This window comes from Triturus cristatus, chromosome 4_1, assembly GCF_964204655.1.
Source record: "Triturus cristatus chromosome 4_1, aTriCri1.1, whole genome shotgun sequence".
Taxonomy (NCBI): Eukaryota; Metazoa; Chordata; class Amphibia; order Caudata; family Salamandridae; genus Triturus; species Triturus cristatus.
This window is the reverse complement of record NC_140585.1, coordinates 395,529,719-395,547,625: the sequence shown is the minus strand read 5'-3', so window position 1 is coordinate 395,547,625 and position 17,907 is coordinate 395,529,719. Positions and strand designations below refer to the sequence as shown.

The following is a 17,907-nucleotide window of genomic DNA, read 5'->3' as shown; positions in this document are numbered from 1 at the left end:
CGTTGCAAGTTTACATATAGTGCCCGATTCCAGAGCGAAGAAGCTCTACTATACAGTCATACGCGCATTTGACCTCTGAAACCAGTGGGGGATTTTTAAACATTGAAAGTGTTTTCTGAACTATATTTGCAAATACACCCAACCAAGAAGAAAAGATCTGTTATAGTCCAGAAAGTCCATATTAATACAAATTCAGACTTGCTGTAGAGTATATGTGAGCATTTCTTAGGATTAGAGGTGTCCCCAGTGAGGTTTGCTGCAGTTGATAATAAGTATAATATGGAAGTGTATCTCTTCTACGAATATTGTATTGTACATGTGATCTGATATTTAATACATTTCCAGAACCTAATGTTTGGAGAACATATACATAAATCCCTTACAGTAATTCTAGCTACAGATAAATCGTATACCTCATTATTAACCTGTAACTCCACAAGGAAGAAACTGTCCATTTTGGATCATGCAAAAATATAATTGCAAAACAGGAATTTCTAGAGCTCTCTTCAGCAAGGCTGTTTGCTGCCTTGTGCATGCTTATGTAATCCCTTTGTGTGAGCTGATAAATTGAACAAATAAAAAGTGTACTTTCTGCTGTAAGGTCTTTTCGCAATATAGGAAAATCACCTTAAGCAACGTAATTTTTAGGAGCATTGGCATTTTAAATAACCCTTCCATTCATTTTTAACAGCAGTCTATTCCAGTGCTTACGTTTTTTTTATCTCCTTTATTGCTTGCTCTAAGAATATGGATACCAAATGACTGAGATTAGCGGTGACATAAATGCTGAAGTCTTTAAGAAGGGGTGTAACAAGAGGTGTTTGGTATTTATGAATATAATCCCGGCTCTCGGACTATTCACAGTTGACTGTGTACCCAGAAATTGCCCAAATTCATGACATTTTCTGCTGAAGCAGGTAAATTATCTGGGCAGCAGCTATATTATTCTTAAGAAAAGTGTACTTTGTTCCTCTTTACCAGAACAAACACTATTGTCAGATTATTTTTTTGTAGTTAGTCACCTGCCTGTCGGTGCAAGAACAGTTGCTCTCCCTGTTGAAGAGATGGATGTGTGTTATTGCATTTGCTAGTGGACCTGCAGAGACCACAGGGAGGTGATGGTATTTGTTCAACCATTTGCATGAATATGTGTCCAGCAAGTCATCTGAATTTTGTCACATCCTGTTTGAAAGGAGACTGGAGCTACTGGGATTCAGGGCTTCAGCCATGCTGGTTGCAGTCGTTTTACACTGTTACCATGGGGCCCAGCCTCCCATGGCTCTTCCAACTACAATTCTTTCCACGTTTGAACAGTCATGTTTTTAATGGAGATTCTGTGGGGGGAGGGGAGCAAGATTTCAGACCAACAAACACAATAAGGTCATGTCCTCCTCATTGCTTATCTTTATGAAAATGAAAACACTTTTACTCTCACAGCAAAAATAAATACTGTAGAGTTCAATGAAGACGACATGCAGGGTTGCAGTATGCTGCCTTCTGTCGGTGAGGTGCCACAAACCCTTTCCTTCCCTTCCCTTCCCAGTAAATCTTTTCCTTCCTGCTAGGTCCAACATTCCTGCTATTACTGTCTCCATCCTTCTATGGGTTTAGTCAGGATGAGACTGAGGTTCAGTTAGCTCAGATGTTATCAGTATTTTGAGTATGTAGCACATTAAACAATTTATCATTCCTTTCGCGTCAAACAATAGTTTCCACTGAATGTGTCAGATTTGCCTGTATACCTTAGTTTGTCTTGGCCCTCTGTTCAGGCTAAGTCCTGCAGTTTACCTGCAATTTGTTCTTGGGTGCCTTGTGGCAGATGCAGTCACACTATTTTATCTTTGCTAGTGTGGACTCTTCGTTGCACAGCTGTTGCACAGCCTTACTGGTTGAATTTAGGGAAGTGGTTCTTTGCAGCAGTATCCAGCGTCAGTGCGGCAGACCTGTTAGTTGGCTGCAGGCAGGCATTTAGTAGAGGTAGTTGCAGCCTCCAGGAAAAATATTCAAGAATTAATATCTTTGGGGAAGTGGCAGACCCTATGAAGATTGGGCTCTCTATTGGGCGGTGATGACGACTTTTGTTGTGCAGCAGCAGCACCAGATGATCAAACCTGTGGACTGCAGCCAGGTGACATATTCAAGGCACAAACTTAATACAGCTCACTTCATGAATTGAGCAGAGAGGCCAGAGGATCCTTTTCACAGCACAGGTCTTCTGGCACACTCTCTTGGGGTCGCCTGCTTTCTCAGGGTTTTCCTTCACTGTTAAGACATGGGCCTCTACTCCCTGCAGGGCCAGGCACAATCATTCCCTCCCTCAAAAGGCAGATAGGCTTCTAGGGTCTTCTGGTAGTCTCTCAGCTCCTCCAGCAAAAATGTTGACTTCAGGTGATATCCCATCACCTCTTCGAAACTAGCTACCCGAACGACACCAGCCCTGGTTTTACAGCAGGTTTTCGAGTACCCTACAAGCACTACTCTCCTAAGATAAGAAGAACTTGAGACTGGAAGAAAGTAGGGTGGTTTAGGTCCCACTTCTATTCACATTTTCCAGGCAGGGGATGTGGATCCAGAACCAGTTTGAGTTGTTTCTCTTTCAGGTGTCCTTCTCGGACTGTTCTCCAAACTCAGCCGCTGTGTTAAGCGACCTCTCTCACAGCATGTAGCACTAGGGCTTGTTCCAAGTGGGAGCATTGACAACATGGGTATAATGAAGAGTGAGTTTTGTGCATTTGGCAGTCAGCAGACTTCCAGAAGCAGTAAGTTGCGAAGATGAAAAAGCAGGCCCGGCCTAGAAAAGTCCTTTCCTTTAACAACAGAATCTACGTCTACCATCTACCACATATTGGTGCTTAGGAAGAAATAATCAGTGGCCCCTTGCTAACAAAGTCTTCATGCAATTTCTAAATGTAGCCCTGTCTCCATTCTCCCTACTTTAGTTTCGGTATTTCCACCCTCCAGCCACAGGAATGCAGGTAACACACTTCCACATGGCTGTGGAAGCTATCCTCACCCTTCATTATGTGCCATCCTACTGGCAGGGGAATACAAAATGAATCCCACTGACTTAAATACGGACACTTTCACTAGAGTCCTACTTCCATGTGTGTGTCATACTCACTGTATATACAACCGCACACATCGTAAGGTTCTGGGTTTCACATAACACCAGAACTTTACACAATGTTCAGTAGGCCACTCTTACTTACGCAGATCAAAATATGTGGTCACATTAAAGATACTCAAAACACGATACACTGTCACCACCACTTTATGTACAACAGCCAGGAGAGGGACAGCAGTCCAGTGTCTACTATAAGAGCACGCTTGGTGAACCCTCCAGGTCTTAGGACAGGTCCTGGACCTCGTATTGTCAGGGACAGGGCTTGGCAGAGCTCTGCGCATATGCTAGATTAGTGTGATGCCACTACCAAAACTAAAAGTCAGTCTACCCATTTCACGTATAATCGAGCACTCCGGTACTGAAGTGTACAGGTTTACCATGCAAGGGATATTCCCATCCCAGCAGCTTTTTTTTTTTAGCTTCTACTCATTGTTGTCGTCCTGGTGCCAATTTGTGATAGATAAGAAACAACTTCCTTCTGGTATTTATTTTCATTAAGTCTACCTGTTACTCCACATCCAGACAAGAGGCAAAGTGTGCTCATATCAATATTAGCATACATAACTCACCATTTTAGGAGTGTTCTCCACAAAAATATTAAATTGTACTGTTTGCAAACTTTATCAGTTTTTAAACTCTCCTTACCTACAGATTGACCATTTGCCTCTCTGATTCTAACACAATCGTTTAGAACACCTGTTTATTCTTCAAGATAGCAACATGTGCTATTCCCTATCCTGACCGCCATAGTTCTACTTCAATTTCAAATGGACTGCAGGATCAACTAATCCTGTAAATCCAGCTCCATAAACTTAATTTTCACTGTGGGAATTGAATGCCTCTTGGTATCCAGAATCCAAAAGGGCATCACATTCTCAAGTCTGTCCAGAAGAATGTTACTGGAATGTGCACCTCCGAGAGATGGTGCATGGGATCCAGGTTTATTGTCCGAGTGATATTTAGTTCCCTTCTCCAATATAAATATTCCTAACACCCAACTTTGCATTGTTGGTCCCTGGCAAGAAGATGTAGAACTTGGACATGCTTGGAATTCTATAAAAAAGGTCTTGGGGGAGTGTATTGTTTAACATTAGATGAGTCCATTTTATAATGAGGAAGCATCCAGGGACATCTCCTACCTAGTATTTAATCTTAACCTATGAGGTATCCTACTGTAGGCAACTTGGTTCAATGACACAATCGTTGCCTTAATTGACAGATGGGTGTTGTGGATTTACCGTTTTATCGGCCTAGCATGACACATTACTGCAGACAATCTGCTTATGCTGGCAGCATTTTAGCAATCTGTTTCATTTTGTTTTGTAGGAATTAGCTGGTTTCACAGGTGGGGATGTCAGTTTTCTGAAAGAGGACTTCGAGCTCCAGCTGAACAAGCAACTTGTGTGGGATTCAGTAAGTTTTTGTTTTTCTGACTTCTGTTATATTGGCTATTCAAAGATGTTTTCCTCGCGATCTTGGTTATAACCCAGCAGTATGTTGATTTTTGTACTAATGTTGCAGTCACAAATGTAAATAGTTTGCAGCATTTTATTGGGAAAGAATATAATAAGAAAGTGATTTACACTGCTACATATTAGGCTAAAGCCCATTATTAACTTATGCACATTTCACTATTCTAGCACATCATCTACAGATAAGCCCCCAATAAGGCTCTTATTCAACAGGGAAACTTGTCAGTAAATATGGTGAGAATGGGGGTTGGGGAGGAGGGGGAAGTGAAACATCAACAGTGACAAAACATGAACCTTAGGGCAGCTACACAGTCTCTCAACACCATCATACAACCATTCCTCGACAATACCCATCAGCCAGTCCCTTCCTTCCTGTTTGCCAAGAAGGTTCTCACCACCCGGGGGTCAGTTAAGGCATAGGCTTTTTTTTTTTAAACTATGTACATGAATCTTTGATGGGTACCATGATGGTGCTTTAAAGCCAACCATCAGCAGGTCTTAGTTAATTGCACACCTCTGTCCTGCTACTTTGGATTTATATGCTCAAGACAGCGAACACCAGTGCTTTGCTGGCTCTGTAGGCGAGTCCTCCGTTTTTGAAGGCCAGTTCAGTGATAGCCTCTCACTGCTATGGTGTCCCCAACTCGACCTCTATGGTTCGGACAAACAGGCTCTTAATTGCTCAGGATTTTCCACCTGAGAGAGATCCAGAAGTCTTAAGCATTTGCCCTCACTGTATTACCCAATTACTCATATTCCAGATGAACCATGGCTGAGAACCTAGCCATTAAAGTCCTCAAAGATTTCTAATGCACTCCTTATTTCAAAAGCTTGGCACGTCGTATCCAAAACCTGCTGTTCCAAGCTTCCAAACTTTGTCTCATGTTGACCCTCCCATCTGTACATCTCTGAGTATCCCTCTAATACTGTGACCTTTTGATCACTATCTATTAGAATCTCCATTGTGTTCTTATATAAGTCCATGATCAGTGCCTCATCTTGCATTCGAGTAGTAGCATAATGGCCCATCATCATGGGAAAGCAGTCTCTGCCGAGCTTGAGACAAAGAAGTCCTTTGTATCTTTGGCATATCTCTCTTTCTGCACCTTGGAAGGCATATCAATCAGTAGACTATACTCCAATAGCTCTCTAAACAACCACAATTAAATTCACATTTTTACATTTACAAGGGTAACTCCAGCCAGTATCGATACATGGATAACCATCGCATAACAGGGCTGTGTATCAGGGTCCCTCCGTCGCCAATCTGCGCTCTCTCAAGCACTGCTCTCTTTTCCTCAACCTCACCACATTGCTATGTCAGGTCGGGAACCAAGGGCCTCCATATCCCTGGCCTGGCTCCCCAGGAACTTCTCCAGCATGTACGGCGCCCCCCAGTCCTCCGCTCTCTCAGCTCATGCCCCATCAGTAGGCACTATCATTATCCTCCCCAGTGTGCCACGGTTTCTTCATTCACTTTGGACGATGCACAGGTGCCATCTTCTCAGTGATGGAGGGAGAAAACAATCTCACCACAGTATATGGGCTTGCTTCTGTTTTGTAGATGGCCTGGAGAATTATAGCTGCTCCTTCTTTGGTTTGTTAATTCTGCCCGAAGGACCCTCTGGGACCCAGAGTGAGAGCCACACTGAAGTTCCACTTAATGCTATCCCTCCGGGAGCCCAGCAAATGTTACCCCCTCACCGCACCATGTAGATGTTAGTTTATGGAAAGGAGGCTAGCTGTACAGGACACCATTTGTTAATGTGAGTAGTACAGTACATGAAGGATGTAGTGCTTTGTAGTGCGTGCAGGTTTCAAAGCATGTGCTGGGTGTATCTGTACCTGTGAGTGGTACAATACATGAAGAGTGTAGTGCGTGCATGTTAAATGCATTTGCTGCAGGCATGCATGTTTGCTTCTGAGCAGTACAGTACATGAAGGGTACAGTGTTCTGCAGTGCGTTCATATTAAATGCATGTGCTGGATGTATGCATGCCTATGAGTGGTACAGAAATGATATAGTGCTGTGCAGTGTGTATATGCTGTATGCATGCATTGGGTGTATGCGTGCCTGTGAATGGTACAATACATGGAGGGCTTTGGGTGCCATTTTGGGAGTACCAGACCTGCATGGTGAAACATGAGGACGTTAAGGAATCCCCCAGACAGATGTGTGAATTGCTTCATTACTGTAAGCTGGGTGGGGCACACCCTGATGAGGGAGAGAGCCAGGCTTCCCCAGTGCACCTCAAATGGTGCTCTTTGATTCAGTGAGAGATCACAAGGAAGGGACCTGGGAACATCTCAGGAAGGAGATGGGGCTGATAAGAGAATCGTAGAGTATGGCTTTGGGCTAACCTTTTGAAACACATATCATTATGACTGATATCCAGGTGTGAGCTCTGATCACTCCCAGGGGCAGTGTTGTAGGGCTATCAGCTTTGGAGTCACTCCTGCTGTGACAGACTTCTTTCAAGATGAGGAAGAGTGTAGAGGAGTTGACACTTCAAAAGATGCAGACCACCAACATAAACTTCAAAGACCCAGACTCTAAATCACATTTGGAGTCTGGAACTTGACTATAAGAAGGGGAGTTTGAGAGCCTATAGATTGCCTTCTTCCAAGCAGCCAGACAGGCTGTGTGAGGAGGGGAAGCTCTGCAAGACTGCCTGTGGTCAGGACGGGGTGGGTAAGGCCTACTAGTCTCCTTGCTTGGTGAGGGGACATCACCTATTGAATCCAAGACCACCTGGCCTGGAGCATTATCGTCTGCCTGCTTGCCAAGACCAGTGTGCCCTTTGAGGAAGAGGAGACCGTCGAAGGGAGCGAGGTCCAGTGGGGAATCCTGCGGAGTTCATTCCTGTTGCAAGGTATGAGGAAACAGCTGCTGCACCGATCGGGTCACAGCCCACATGCAGGATAAAGTCGTGACCTCTGTATGCCAGGAGAGGGCCACCGTGAAGTGAACAATGTTGAATGCTGTGCAGATCGTTCCACAGCCCATGTACAGCTAAGGATCGGCACATTGGGAGTAAAAGGCCTCGACTCCCACAGTTGGGCCCAGTAACCCGTACTTGCTTGTGGCCCTCTGAAACGGTTTCTGACCAAGCCCAGATTTTTTCATTATGCTCATGTAATTTGGTGTTACACTTTACATGAAACGTCATAAATATCGGCATAGCAAAATTTCATACAATCTTTTGCTGTAGAGTACTGGGTCGAGCCTAAAATGTCTCATGGGAGGCAGGTAATGGGAGAGGCATTTTTTTTTTTTACAGTGCACTTGTCCAGTGTCTCGAGTGACTTTTGAACACAAGATATACCGTAGAGCACAGATTTCAGTCGAGATACTTCAAACTGCATTTTGCATAATTTCCTGACATTTCGGGTAATTTTAAGGGTATAAAAATTATGCATGTCCGCACACCCTAACATTGCATTCACCATCACCGCCCATATCTGAGGCTTTTGGTTTTAAAGATTGTAGATGAAGCATCGATTTGAACTTAATCATTTAATGTCAAATTTTGAGAGCTATAGTAGTGGTTTAGAGACTGCACATCTCAATCCACACAGTAAAGGGGTACAATATCCAAAAACTCTAGGTGTTTATCAAATATGGCCATGCCAAGAGGGATTTTATTAATTTTTCTCTATAAAATGATTAAGCACCTGCCACAAGCAGGATGATAAAGCACTAGTAGGGTAACACTGGGCCTGAGAAGTAGGCTTCTAGGTTTACGGGAGGCTTTGTTCTGCTCTTTTATGGTGCTTTTATGTACCTAAATGGCCCTCCTATGTTCCAGGTGATCTACTGGCTGTTAGTGTTTTCTGCATTTAATTTCTGGCTTGCCACTGGCTTGTTTCATGGATTTAAGCGTGGTAGTGTACCATGGAACTTTTTTTTCACAACAACTTTTAGCGTTGACCGACTCGACCTGCCCAGGTGATACTGGGGCAGCATTTGTATACATCTCTGCAATGGTAAATATGTCAACATTTATGATACACAATAGTTGCAGTATGGAATATGCTATACAATGAATTAAACATAAAGAAACATTGCCAACTAACAACATCAATGTCACAAGGTCCATATACAACTTGTTGTACAGAGTCGTCAATCGTAGTGAAAGCATATATGTATATTCGTTCACAGAAGAGATCCCCAACATTTGGTCATTATGGCAGATCTTCATTATGTATCGTAGAGGCAATTGGTTCAAGATATAGACCCCGATAATCAGCCCACCGCTTTCAAATCTTCGGGTTTTCTGGGGACATCCCTGGGCTAGGAAAATAAGTAGCTCCAACCCCATAGAAAAGTCAAGGCCCCGTTTCCAGGCCCCAGCCGATGGCGGTGACGTGTACCATGGAACATTGAAAGAATAAAATCTTGACGTTTTCATTTTGGTCATGGTTAAAAGTCAATTGAATCATAAACTGAGTCACAAAATGTTTTGAAGACCTCTTCACAGGATTCCTGGTACTCCTCCAGCAAATCATCTAACATAGGGAGATGTTTCAGTTGTATAGAAGTCCACTGAAACAAGCTGATGTATTTGATTTACCAAATCTGTTGTAATATCTTGATATGATAGATGGAGACTCTAGAAGCACATCATGTATCGTGCATTATGTTGTAAACAGATTGGTAATACTGTAATAGACAATTGTTTGCTGTCTTATGTGTCCCTCTTTTTATATACATATATACATATATATAGATATATATTTTATATCATTTTCATTTACATTTTTGAAAACTTTTTGGTTTTTTTACGTTGATTTGTGAATGTGTTATTGTGTAACAATGTTTTAACCTGTATGATGATGATTTGATTACTAGACTATTATGCATACTAATATTGAAACTATCTGTAACTAAACAGTGTTTGTAAAAGCTTGGAGCTTCTCTATATTGCTGTGGTACTAGTTTGATTGAAGGATTTTTTAATATTTGATTGGCCTATAGAGGGCTTTGACAGCGTGTGCAAAGTATACATGTGGAACACAGTGCTTTCCCAAGGGGAGATTTGGTCATATTGTTGATCAATTGTACAGAACCTGTGTTTTTAGAGTACGTGGTAACTCGCAATTTGGTGCAGATGGGAAGGAGCTATTTTTTCACTACGTTAAGAATTTTATATCCTATAAATTCCTTCCATGGTTTACAGTCCTCATATAGCTCGGTACCAAAATCACAATCTAGCAGTGAGCTATTCATTTCCTTACAGGCCATATTGACCTTCTGCACTTTTAACTTCAAAAGACTTGGGGGCTTATAATGAGGACGGCGGTCCAGAGACCGCCATACTCGAAGTGGTGGTCTGCCCGCCGTATTCAGAGGGTAGCGGGGGGACCCCTGCCTCTGCCAGGATCCCGTGGCAGTGGTAGTGTGGAAAGGGGCAGGAATATGCTGGCAGTGCTGATGCTGGCACCGTCAGTGACGCCGCCATGATAAGAGTGGTGCTCATGCATGTAAGGAGGCCCAGACAGGGCCCCTTAGCGAATTTGCCCATGGGGGTGTGCACATGTTGTGCCCCCTTTATATTTTGCCCCCCTATATTTGCACCTTTGTCCCTGCACTGTGTGGCATGCACGACATGGTGCATGCCACGCCATGCCAGAACGTGCTGTAGGCGCAGTCACGGCGGCGGTCTGCTTGTTTGGCTCTCCTATGAGCCTGACAGCCGCTGCTGTGACACCGCCTCCGTACCACCCGCCCACTCTGGATTCAACTAGGAATCTGGTGGGTGGGTGCACCATAGGATTGGCGGTCCTCCAGGGAGCGCAGCAGTGGTGGTCTGACAGGACTGCCAAACTCGTAATGAGGCCCTAGAGCTATCAAATTGTAAAAGCCCTCTGAGAATCTGGCAGTAGCAAATAAATTATCCCTCTCACCATAATAGTATGTTTTGAACTTTGCTTAAAGTAGATACATGTGAGCCCTTCAGGCCTACAATTGAAGTATTATCAATTATCATTTCAGTGAACTTCTTGATGATCGGATCAGGAGGCAAGATGGCCGGCCCGCGTTCGGCAGAGTGAGCTCTCGCTACCGATAGCTCACCCCCCCCTTCTACCAGCAGCATACCAGCATGACAACGAGGGGTAATTGGTGCTAAAAATAGATGAAAATCGGCTGCACCTCGATATTAAAAGCGTGATGCTGTGGAACCTACTCACATTTCAGTGGCTGATGGTTCGTGGTCTCCGAGCCGTACTCCTGTGCGCTAGATTGTCGTGGTGCCCCCTGGTGGATTCTGTCACCCTGTGTCGTAGGGCTGGCCTGTGCGGTTGGGGCGAGCATGCCCCCAAGGAATGCCCGAGCAGCGAAGTTATGCACGGCCGGTGAAAGTGCTGCCTCCCTGAAACTCCTGGAAAACACCCAAAACAAACGATGACAGGGAGCGGCTGCAAATACTGGACCAGGAAACAGTCGCATGCTGACTTCAGGGAAGGAAACCACCCCTGCAATCTTTCTTACGGTAAAAAAGGGAAAGACTTCCAAACAGTTTGAGGGCCCGATGGAGGAGAGCACCCTAACGGCATGGACACATGAGGTGAGCCCTGGGCAGCAAGGGGACTCCGGCTCTAGGGACAAGGCTGAGGCTGTGTTAACCCAGGATGGGCAGGCAAGATCCCGATGTGAGTCTGTAGCGTATGTGATGGGGGGACTGGGTCCCTAAGTGCAGATAACAGGGGGTGCCTTGGATAAAAATACTTTAGAGGCTATGGCAGAGATAGAAAACACGCTTACTAAAGTGGATGGGAGTCAGCTTCATTTAATAGATGTGGCGGAAGTGCTACAGACTGATGCAGGAGATTATTTTTGTTCAATGTCTGATCGCTCCAGTTCATCAGGAGATGAATCACTGCAGCTTTCGGATGTTCCCTCAGGCTCGCCTAATGATCAATGGAGTGAGGCTAGCAGTACTCATCAGGAACGGGAGACACCGGGGGCTCCGACTGTGCTACCTACCCTTGGCACTGTACAGAAGAAGTTACCAATATCCTCACCTAGATATTCAACGGATTTCACTATTGTACCAGCCCAGAATCAGGTGCTTCCCACCTCAGCGGGCATAGACATGGCCTCGGGGGGGAGGGGGGGGGGGGCAGGGGGGGAGGTCAATGAGACCCGGTCAGCCTAACGTACCTAAGCATCAGGAAGACATCTCCCTAGCCATTATTTATGAGTCAATTATGTGACTCGGGGATAAAACCTGGGCTGAGAGCCAGAAAACACATGACTCTTGTCGAAAATTGTAAAATTCACTTCGTCGAGTGGCAAAGTTCTGTTTGGAGTTTGCAGAGAGGATGTCCGAAGCAGAGAATAGGATTTCTACCCTTGAAGATGAAATGATCAGCCAGAAGGTGGCTACAGACGCTTTGACTGGGCAGAAGAGCGATATTGCCTGGAAGTTAGAGGACATGGAAAATCGGCTCCTGCGTAATAACTTGAGAATTCTTGGGGTACCTGAAGGTCTGGAAGGCACCGATCCGCAGAAGTTCGTTGTGGGACTGTTCACGGAAGCTTTCCCAGAACTGACACAATGGTCAAAGGAAATTGAGGTGCAACGAGCGCACCGCTTTCCTTATCGGTTGAGCAATCGTACAACGTCTAACCGCTCTGATTTACAACCCAGAGCTATATTGATATGTCTCTCTAACTTCTTATCAAGGCAGGCTCTATATGATTTGGCTAGACCTGATAGGAAGAGAAAGGGAGACGGGTTTGAGTTTTTTGTGCGCCCTGATTACTGTCACACGACAATGGAAAAAAGATGGCAGTTGAGGCAGCTAATAAATTTGTTTCTGGCTAAAGGAGTGCAGGCATTAATATCTAAGGATAAGACGCCGTTTTTTTACATCTGAAGCCACAGCTAAGGAGTTTCTGCATGATATTGCATCTTAAGAAAGGGGGCAGAAGTAGATATAAAAAAAAAAATCTCATCCTAGCACTGTCTGTGGAGATTGGTGGCAAATGCACGTATTTAACAATAGCTTGCTGGTTCTTAAACTGTGCTGTGCTCTGAAATCTGTTTTCTTTATGGTGTGTTGGGATTGGCTAAACTGGGAGGAGAGGGTGAGCTATCGGCGGAGGTTGCAAGGCTCTCCATCACTTTAGAACTTGGGTCTTGTAGCCTCGTTGTTGGGGGTGGTAGGGGTATTCTCCGCTGGCAGAGGAGGCGCTGGGGTGGGTGAGGAGGGGGATTCTGGGAGGGGGGGGGAACTGCCGCAGAGGCACGGGGTGTGAAAAGTGATAACAAGCCAATAAACGTGTTAAAATATATAAGAGGAAAGGAGCTGATTTTTTGGGAGAAAGGGAGCTGTCAATCCAGTCTTAAAACAGGTTAATGATGAATGTTTTGTCTATTTGTTCATTTAATGTACGCGGTCTTCATGACAGAGTCAAGCGGCAAAGAGTCGCACAGGAAATTAGATCTATGTCCCCTGATGTGGTTTGTCTTCAAGAGACTAATGTTCCCTGGAGTAAACGCAAAGTGTTAGGGGAGCTTGGATATAAGCTTTTAGTATGCACTTCACAAGGAACAAGTACAAGAGGGGTGGCTATCCTTGCCAGGACTAATATCTTAAGGGTTGTTAGAAGTCTTGAAGATAAATAAGGTCGCTGGGCAAATTTGGAATGCTTGGTCGCTAATAAGAAGCTTACAATATGCTCAGTATATGGATCCAATCATGATGAAATACAGACTCTAGAGTTTTAAATACCGAGCTGGCTTCTTGGGCCTCCCCATTGATATTGTGTGGGAACTTTAATATTCAGCTGGGTGAAGTTACCTGGGGTACAACTGGGGGCAAATATCTAGGTCGGAAACCAAGGGTGTACAAAGTCTTACAGCAGCTTCTCTTTGAGGATAGCATAGACAATGTTTGGTATAGGTTAAAAGGCACGGATCCAGGGTACACACATTATACCTGCCCACATCAAAAGATGGCTAGGTTACATTAAGCGTAACTCCATGAAATGTGGCATAGTATGGGATGCTTTAAAGGCGGGGCCTAGGGGGGAAATCCTGCGTTTCGGACTGCATGCCCAAAAGCAACAAAAACAGTTTATGCAGGGGTTATATGATGATCTTCAGCAAGCTGAATATACTTTGATACATGCCCTGCAGAGTAAAGCAGACATTACTCAGCCACAGACTGAGGTGGCTCGCTGCAAGGCTAGGATAAATGGGGAGTGGGCCAAGGATATTGCTAAGAAGTTTCATCTTTTTAGGAGGGAGTGTTACGAGTACAGGGAGGCAACAGGTAGATGTCTGGCTAAGAAGATTAGATGTAAAGAGGTTCAAGACACAATTGTAGCCATTGAAGATTCAAGTGGGAGACTTGTAGAAACACCAGCGGAGATTATTGAGGTTTTTAGGACCTTTTATGAGGAGCTGTATTCAGAGGAGCATAATGGCAAAGACAAATTTGAAGGATTTTACAAAGATCCTTACAGGAGGATGTTAAGCTCTGACGATCAGAGATATTTGGATGAGCCTATTGCTAGTGGAGGCTGTTGGCTGTCTAGCAGCAGGGAAGGCGGCTGGACCGGATAAAATTCCACTTGAATTTTATAAAAAATTTCTAGCGGAGATACAAACAGACATGCTAATGAGAAGCACAGAAAGGGAATGTTCATGCATTGTGGGATATTGGCAGTATTGTTATCTTTAAAAATAAAAGACAAATCCGCTACGTTACCAGAGTCATATAGACCCATTTCACTCTTGAATTTTGATGGCAATGTTTTTGCAAAAATCTTGGCTATTCGACTCTCCCGAGTAATAGCTTCCTTGGTCTCTACCCACCAGCATGGATTCATCCCAGGAAGAGGCACGGTCAACCACATTAGCAGGGTAGTGCTGGACTCTGCTAGTGTGCAAAGAGCTCCATGCGGAGTAGTACTACTTTCTGCAGAGAAGACGTTTGACCGTGTCTCTTGGGGGTTTTTATGGGCAACCATGCGTTGGCAATGTATTGGGCCTGGCTTTATTCAAGCAGTCAGAGTGATGTATAGATCTCCCGTGGCTCGAATATGGTCGCAAGGGCTTGAATCAGATCTTGTGTCAATATCAAGGGGCACCCGACAAGGCTGCCCTTGCTCCCCCTTACTCTTCGCCCTTTATAACAACCCCTTTCTGAATTTATTGGAGAGTAGGTTAAACTCACCACCGGCGAGGTCTGAGCAGGATCAGGCTTGCATACTAACATATGCGGATGACATTGCAATAGTCTCGCCGGACCCAGCTAAGGTCTTGGATGAGATTGAGCAATTAGCACTCCTATTCGGGAAAAGCTCTGGCTACAAGCTCAACATAGCCAAGACACAAGTAGTCTGTACAGATCAAGCATTCTTTAGTTCGTATTAATGCGTGTCTGGACAAAATGGTGCTGTCTAATTGGGACCCGATGGTGCATAAAATCAAAAGGGACTTAGACAGAATGGAAGGTCTACATTTGTCAATGGTGGGCAGATGTAACGCTATAAAGATGAATATTCTACCAAAGGTTCTGTATTATTTTAGATCGGTCCCCCTGGAACTCACCGGGAAACCACTACAGAAGCTTCAATCTATTTGCTGTAGTTTTATATGGGCTCAAGGAAAAGCTCGCCGCACAATGAAATATATGACTCTGCCACGATCCAGAGGGGGCTGGGCCTTGCCTAATTTTCTGTTTAATTACTGGGCATGTTTTCTTCAGCATATGGGTATTATGCTGGTGGGGGAAGCAGAGGTTAAGGTAGAGGAGTCCCTGCACATTTTTCAATTGCTGTTGGGCCCCAATTCGGAGAGGAGCTTTTTTCAAAATCTTGAGCCCAGCTATTACAAAAAAAACACTTTAAAGTGCTCCAGGATGCCCATAAGGTATGGCTTCAGGTTCGGCGGCACTTGCAGATTGGTAAACTTAACTTCTACACGCCCGCCACATCGTCAGCACTCCCTGTTTCTATCTTTTCTGACATCACGATGAGTAGATGGAGACGGAATGGTGTCTTGACCTTGGGAGATTTAGTGGATAACAGCGGTGTTAAAATTTATTCTTCATTAATGTCCAAATATGATCTCCCTAAGGAGATTAGAAAAGTGGACGTAGAGTGTCTTGCCCAAAAAAGCAATCTGTTAGAGATAATTAGGAGGCGTGGTGGGATTGGGGCTACATATCGAAGTACAAAAGTGACGGTCTGGAGGTGCAAAATATAAAATGGAATACCAGGCTATCCCAGGGCAGGAATATCTTACACAAATCCATAGCATTAGCAGACAAGCTTTTGATATCGTCTAGCCTTCAAGCATAACACTATAAAACTATGTTTAACTATATTATACTCCAGCCAAAATTGCAAGATGGGGAGGGACAAATGAGGGGAAAATTTCCACTGTGCGGGATTGGACCGGCTGATAGTCTGCACATGTTTTATGCATGTCCAGAGCTGAGACAGTTGATAACTAGGATCAAGGTCTTGCTGACAGAGGTTATAGGGGCACAGATTGTTGTTATTCCCAAAGTCATGCTTTTGAGAGTATTGGAGGATGCAATGGCAGCGCAAGAGGTGTCGGCATCCAGATATTTAATATTCATCGCTGTAGCTGTGGCTAGATTGTGTATAGCTTCACTCTGGCGGCAAAAAGAACCCCCAACTTTTGAAATGTGGAGAGGAAGGCTTCATGCTATATTTTATTTATTTATTTATTTATTTTATTTTGGAGGTTTTATATAGCGCGAACATGACCCTTGCGGGTATCAGAGCGCTTTACAAGTGAGGTAGTTAAACAAAGGATACAATGTACAAAAGAAACATAGTATTTCAAAATAGTCTTATGTTCCAGCTGGTTGTTCAAAGAGTCCGCTTCAACGTTCAAGTAAATTTTGACATGAGAAGAGATTTGACTTCTTTTTTTAAGTAGGCAGTTGAGGGGTTGAGTCTGGTTTCTGGTTGTAGTGCATTCCAAATCCTTGGAGCAATACGAGAGAAAGCGCGGTTATATGTTTTCTTCTTGGCAAATCTTTGAGGCTTTAGAAGAAGGTTGCTGGCGCTCCTGGATGATCTGTTTCCACACGAAAGCTCCAGTTTCTGGGTCAGATACCTCAGGGTGTTGTGATGTATGGCTTTATGCGTCATGCAGGCGATTTTTAATTGAACTCTTGCTTGGAAGGGTAGCCAATTGAGCACTTTGAAGTCAGGGGAGATGTGGCTATTTCTTTTGGAGCCTGTGAAGAGCCTGGCCGCTGAGTTGAGTGATGCTCTTAGGGGGGCAGTTGTAGATCTAGGAGTCCACAGAGAGTCGCACTGCCATATTCTAGTCTGGGAATTACTAGAGCTTGGACTGCCAGCTTGAAGTCATTTACTGTGAGGAAGGGTTTTAATTTTTTCAGAGTGCTCATCTGGAAGTTTGCTCCTTTTGCTGCGGCACTCATGTGTTTTTGCATGTTTAGGCTACTGTCCAGAGTTACTCCCAGAGATTTTGCTGAATCGATTATAAGAGGTTGGCAGTTGAACGCTGTAAGTTGTTTAAGCCATTTGTGTATGGTGGCTGGTTGATTAGGTGGGGTGATTAGTAAGAATTCAGTTTTGAGGGCGTTTAGCTTGAGGTGGTTTTCAGTCAACCATGACTGACTATTTTGTAAAGTTAGATTGAGAGATTTGATGTCATCCAGAGAATTTATCTTTAAGTATAGTTGTGTGTCGTCTGCGTACATGTGAAAGTGGATATTTGATGAGTCGAGAATCTCAGTGAGCGGCTCCATGAATAGGTTAAACAGTGTAAGTGAGAGGGAGGAGCCCTGCGGGACTCCTAATGTGACTGGGACTGTCTTGGACAGATTGGTTGACCTTGAACCTTTGGGATCTATTCAGGAGGAAAGAGGTAAACCAATTTAGTACTGACCCCGATAAGCCCATTCTGTATTGCAAGAGATCTAGAAGATTATCATGTTTGACGGTGTCAAAGGCCGAAGATAAGTCAAGCAGGATAAGAAGGCAGGTTTCGTTCTGGTCTAGGATTCTTAGTGCGTCATCTACTATGTGGGTCATAGCTGATTCAGTACTATGTTCTGCCCGCAAACCAGATTGGAATTTATTGAGCAGGTTGAAATTGGTGATGTGGTTGTCTAACTGATTGAGAACACATTTTTCTAGGAGTTTCGCCAGAGTTGGGATGTTGGAAATTGGTCAGTAGTTATTTAGGTCCGTGGGGTCAGCTGTCGTTTTATTTTAGGATGGTGGACACTTGTCCTGATTTGAGAATTTCTGGAATATTTCCTTGGATTAAGGAGGCATTGATAATC

The 17,907-nt window shown here is 44.2% G+C and overlaps 1 protein-coding gene across 1 annotated transcript in view; it reads left to right on the top strand.

Annotated features, from left to right (window-relative positions):
* Window positions 1-17,907, top strand: part of SAMM50 (SAMM50 sorting and assembly machinery component) — a 252,099-nt gene that overhangs the window by 155,690 nt on the left and 78,502 nt on the right. Inside the window, exon 10 of the mRNA XM_085652463.1 lies at window positions 4,451-4,537. Within this exon, the coding sequence (XP_085508589.1) occupies window positions 4,451-4,537 (87 nt within the window). The remainder of the gene's footprint in view (window positions 1-4,450; window positions 4,538-17,907) is intronic.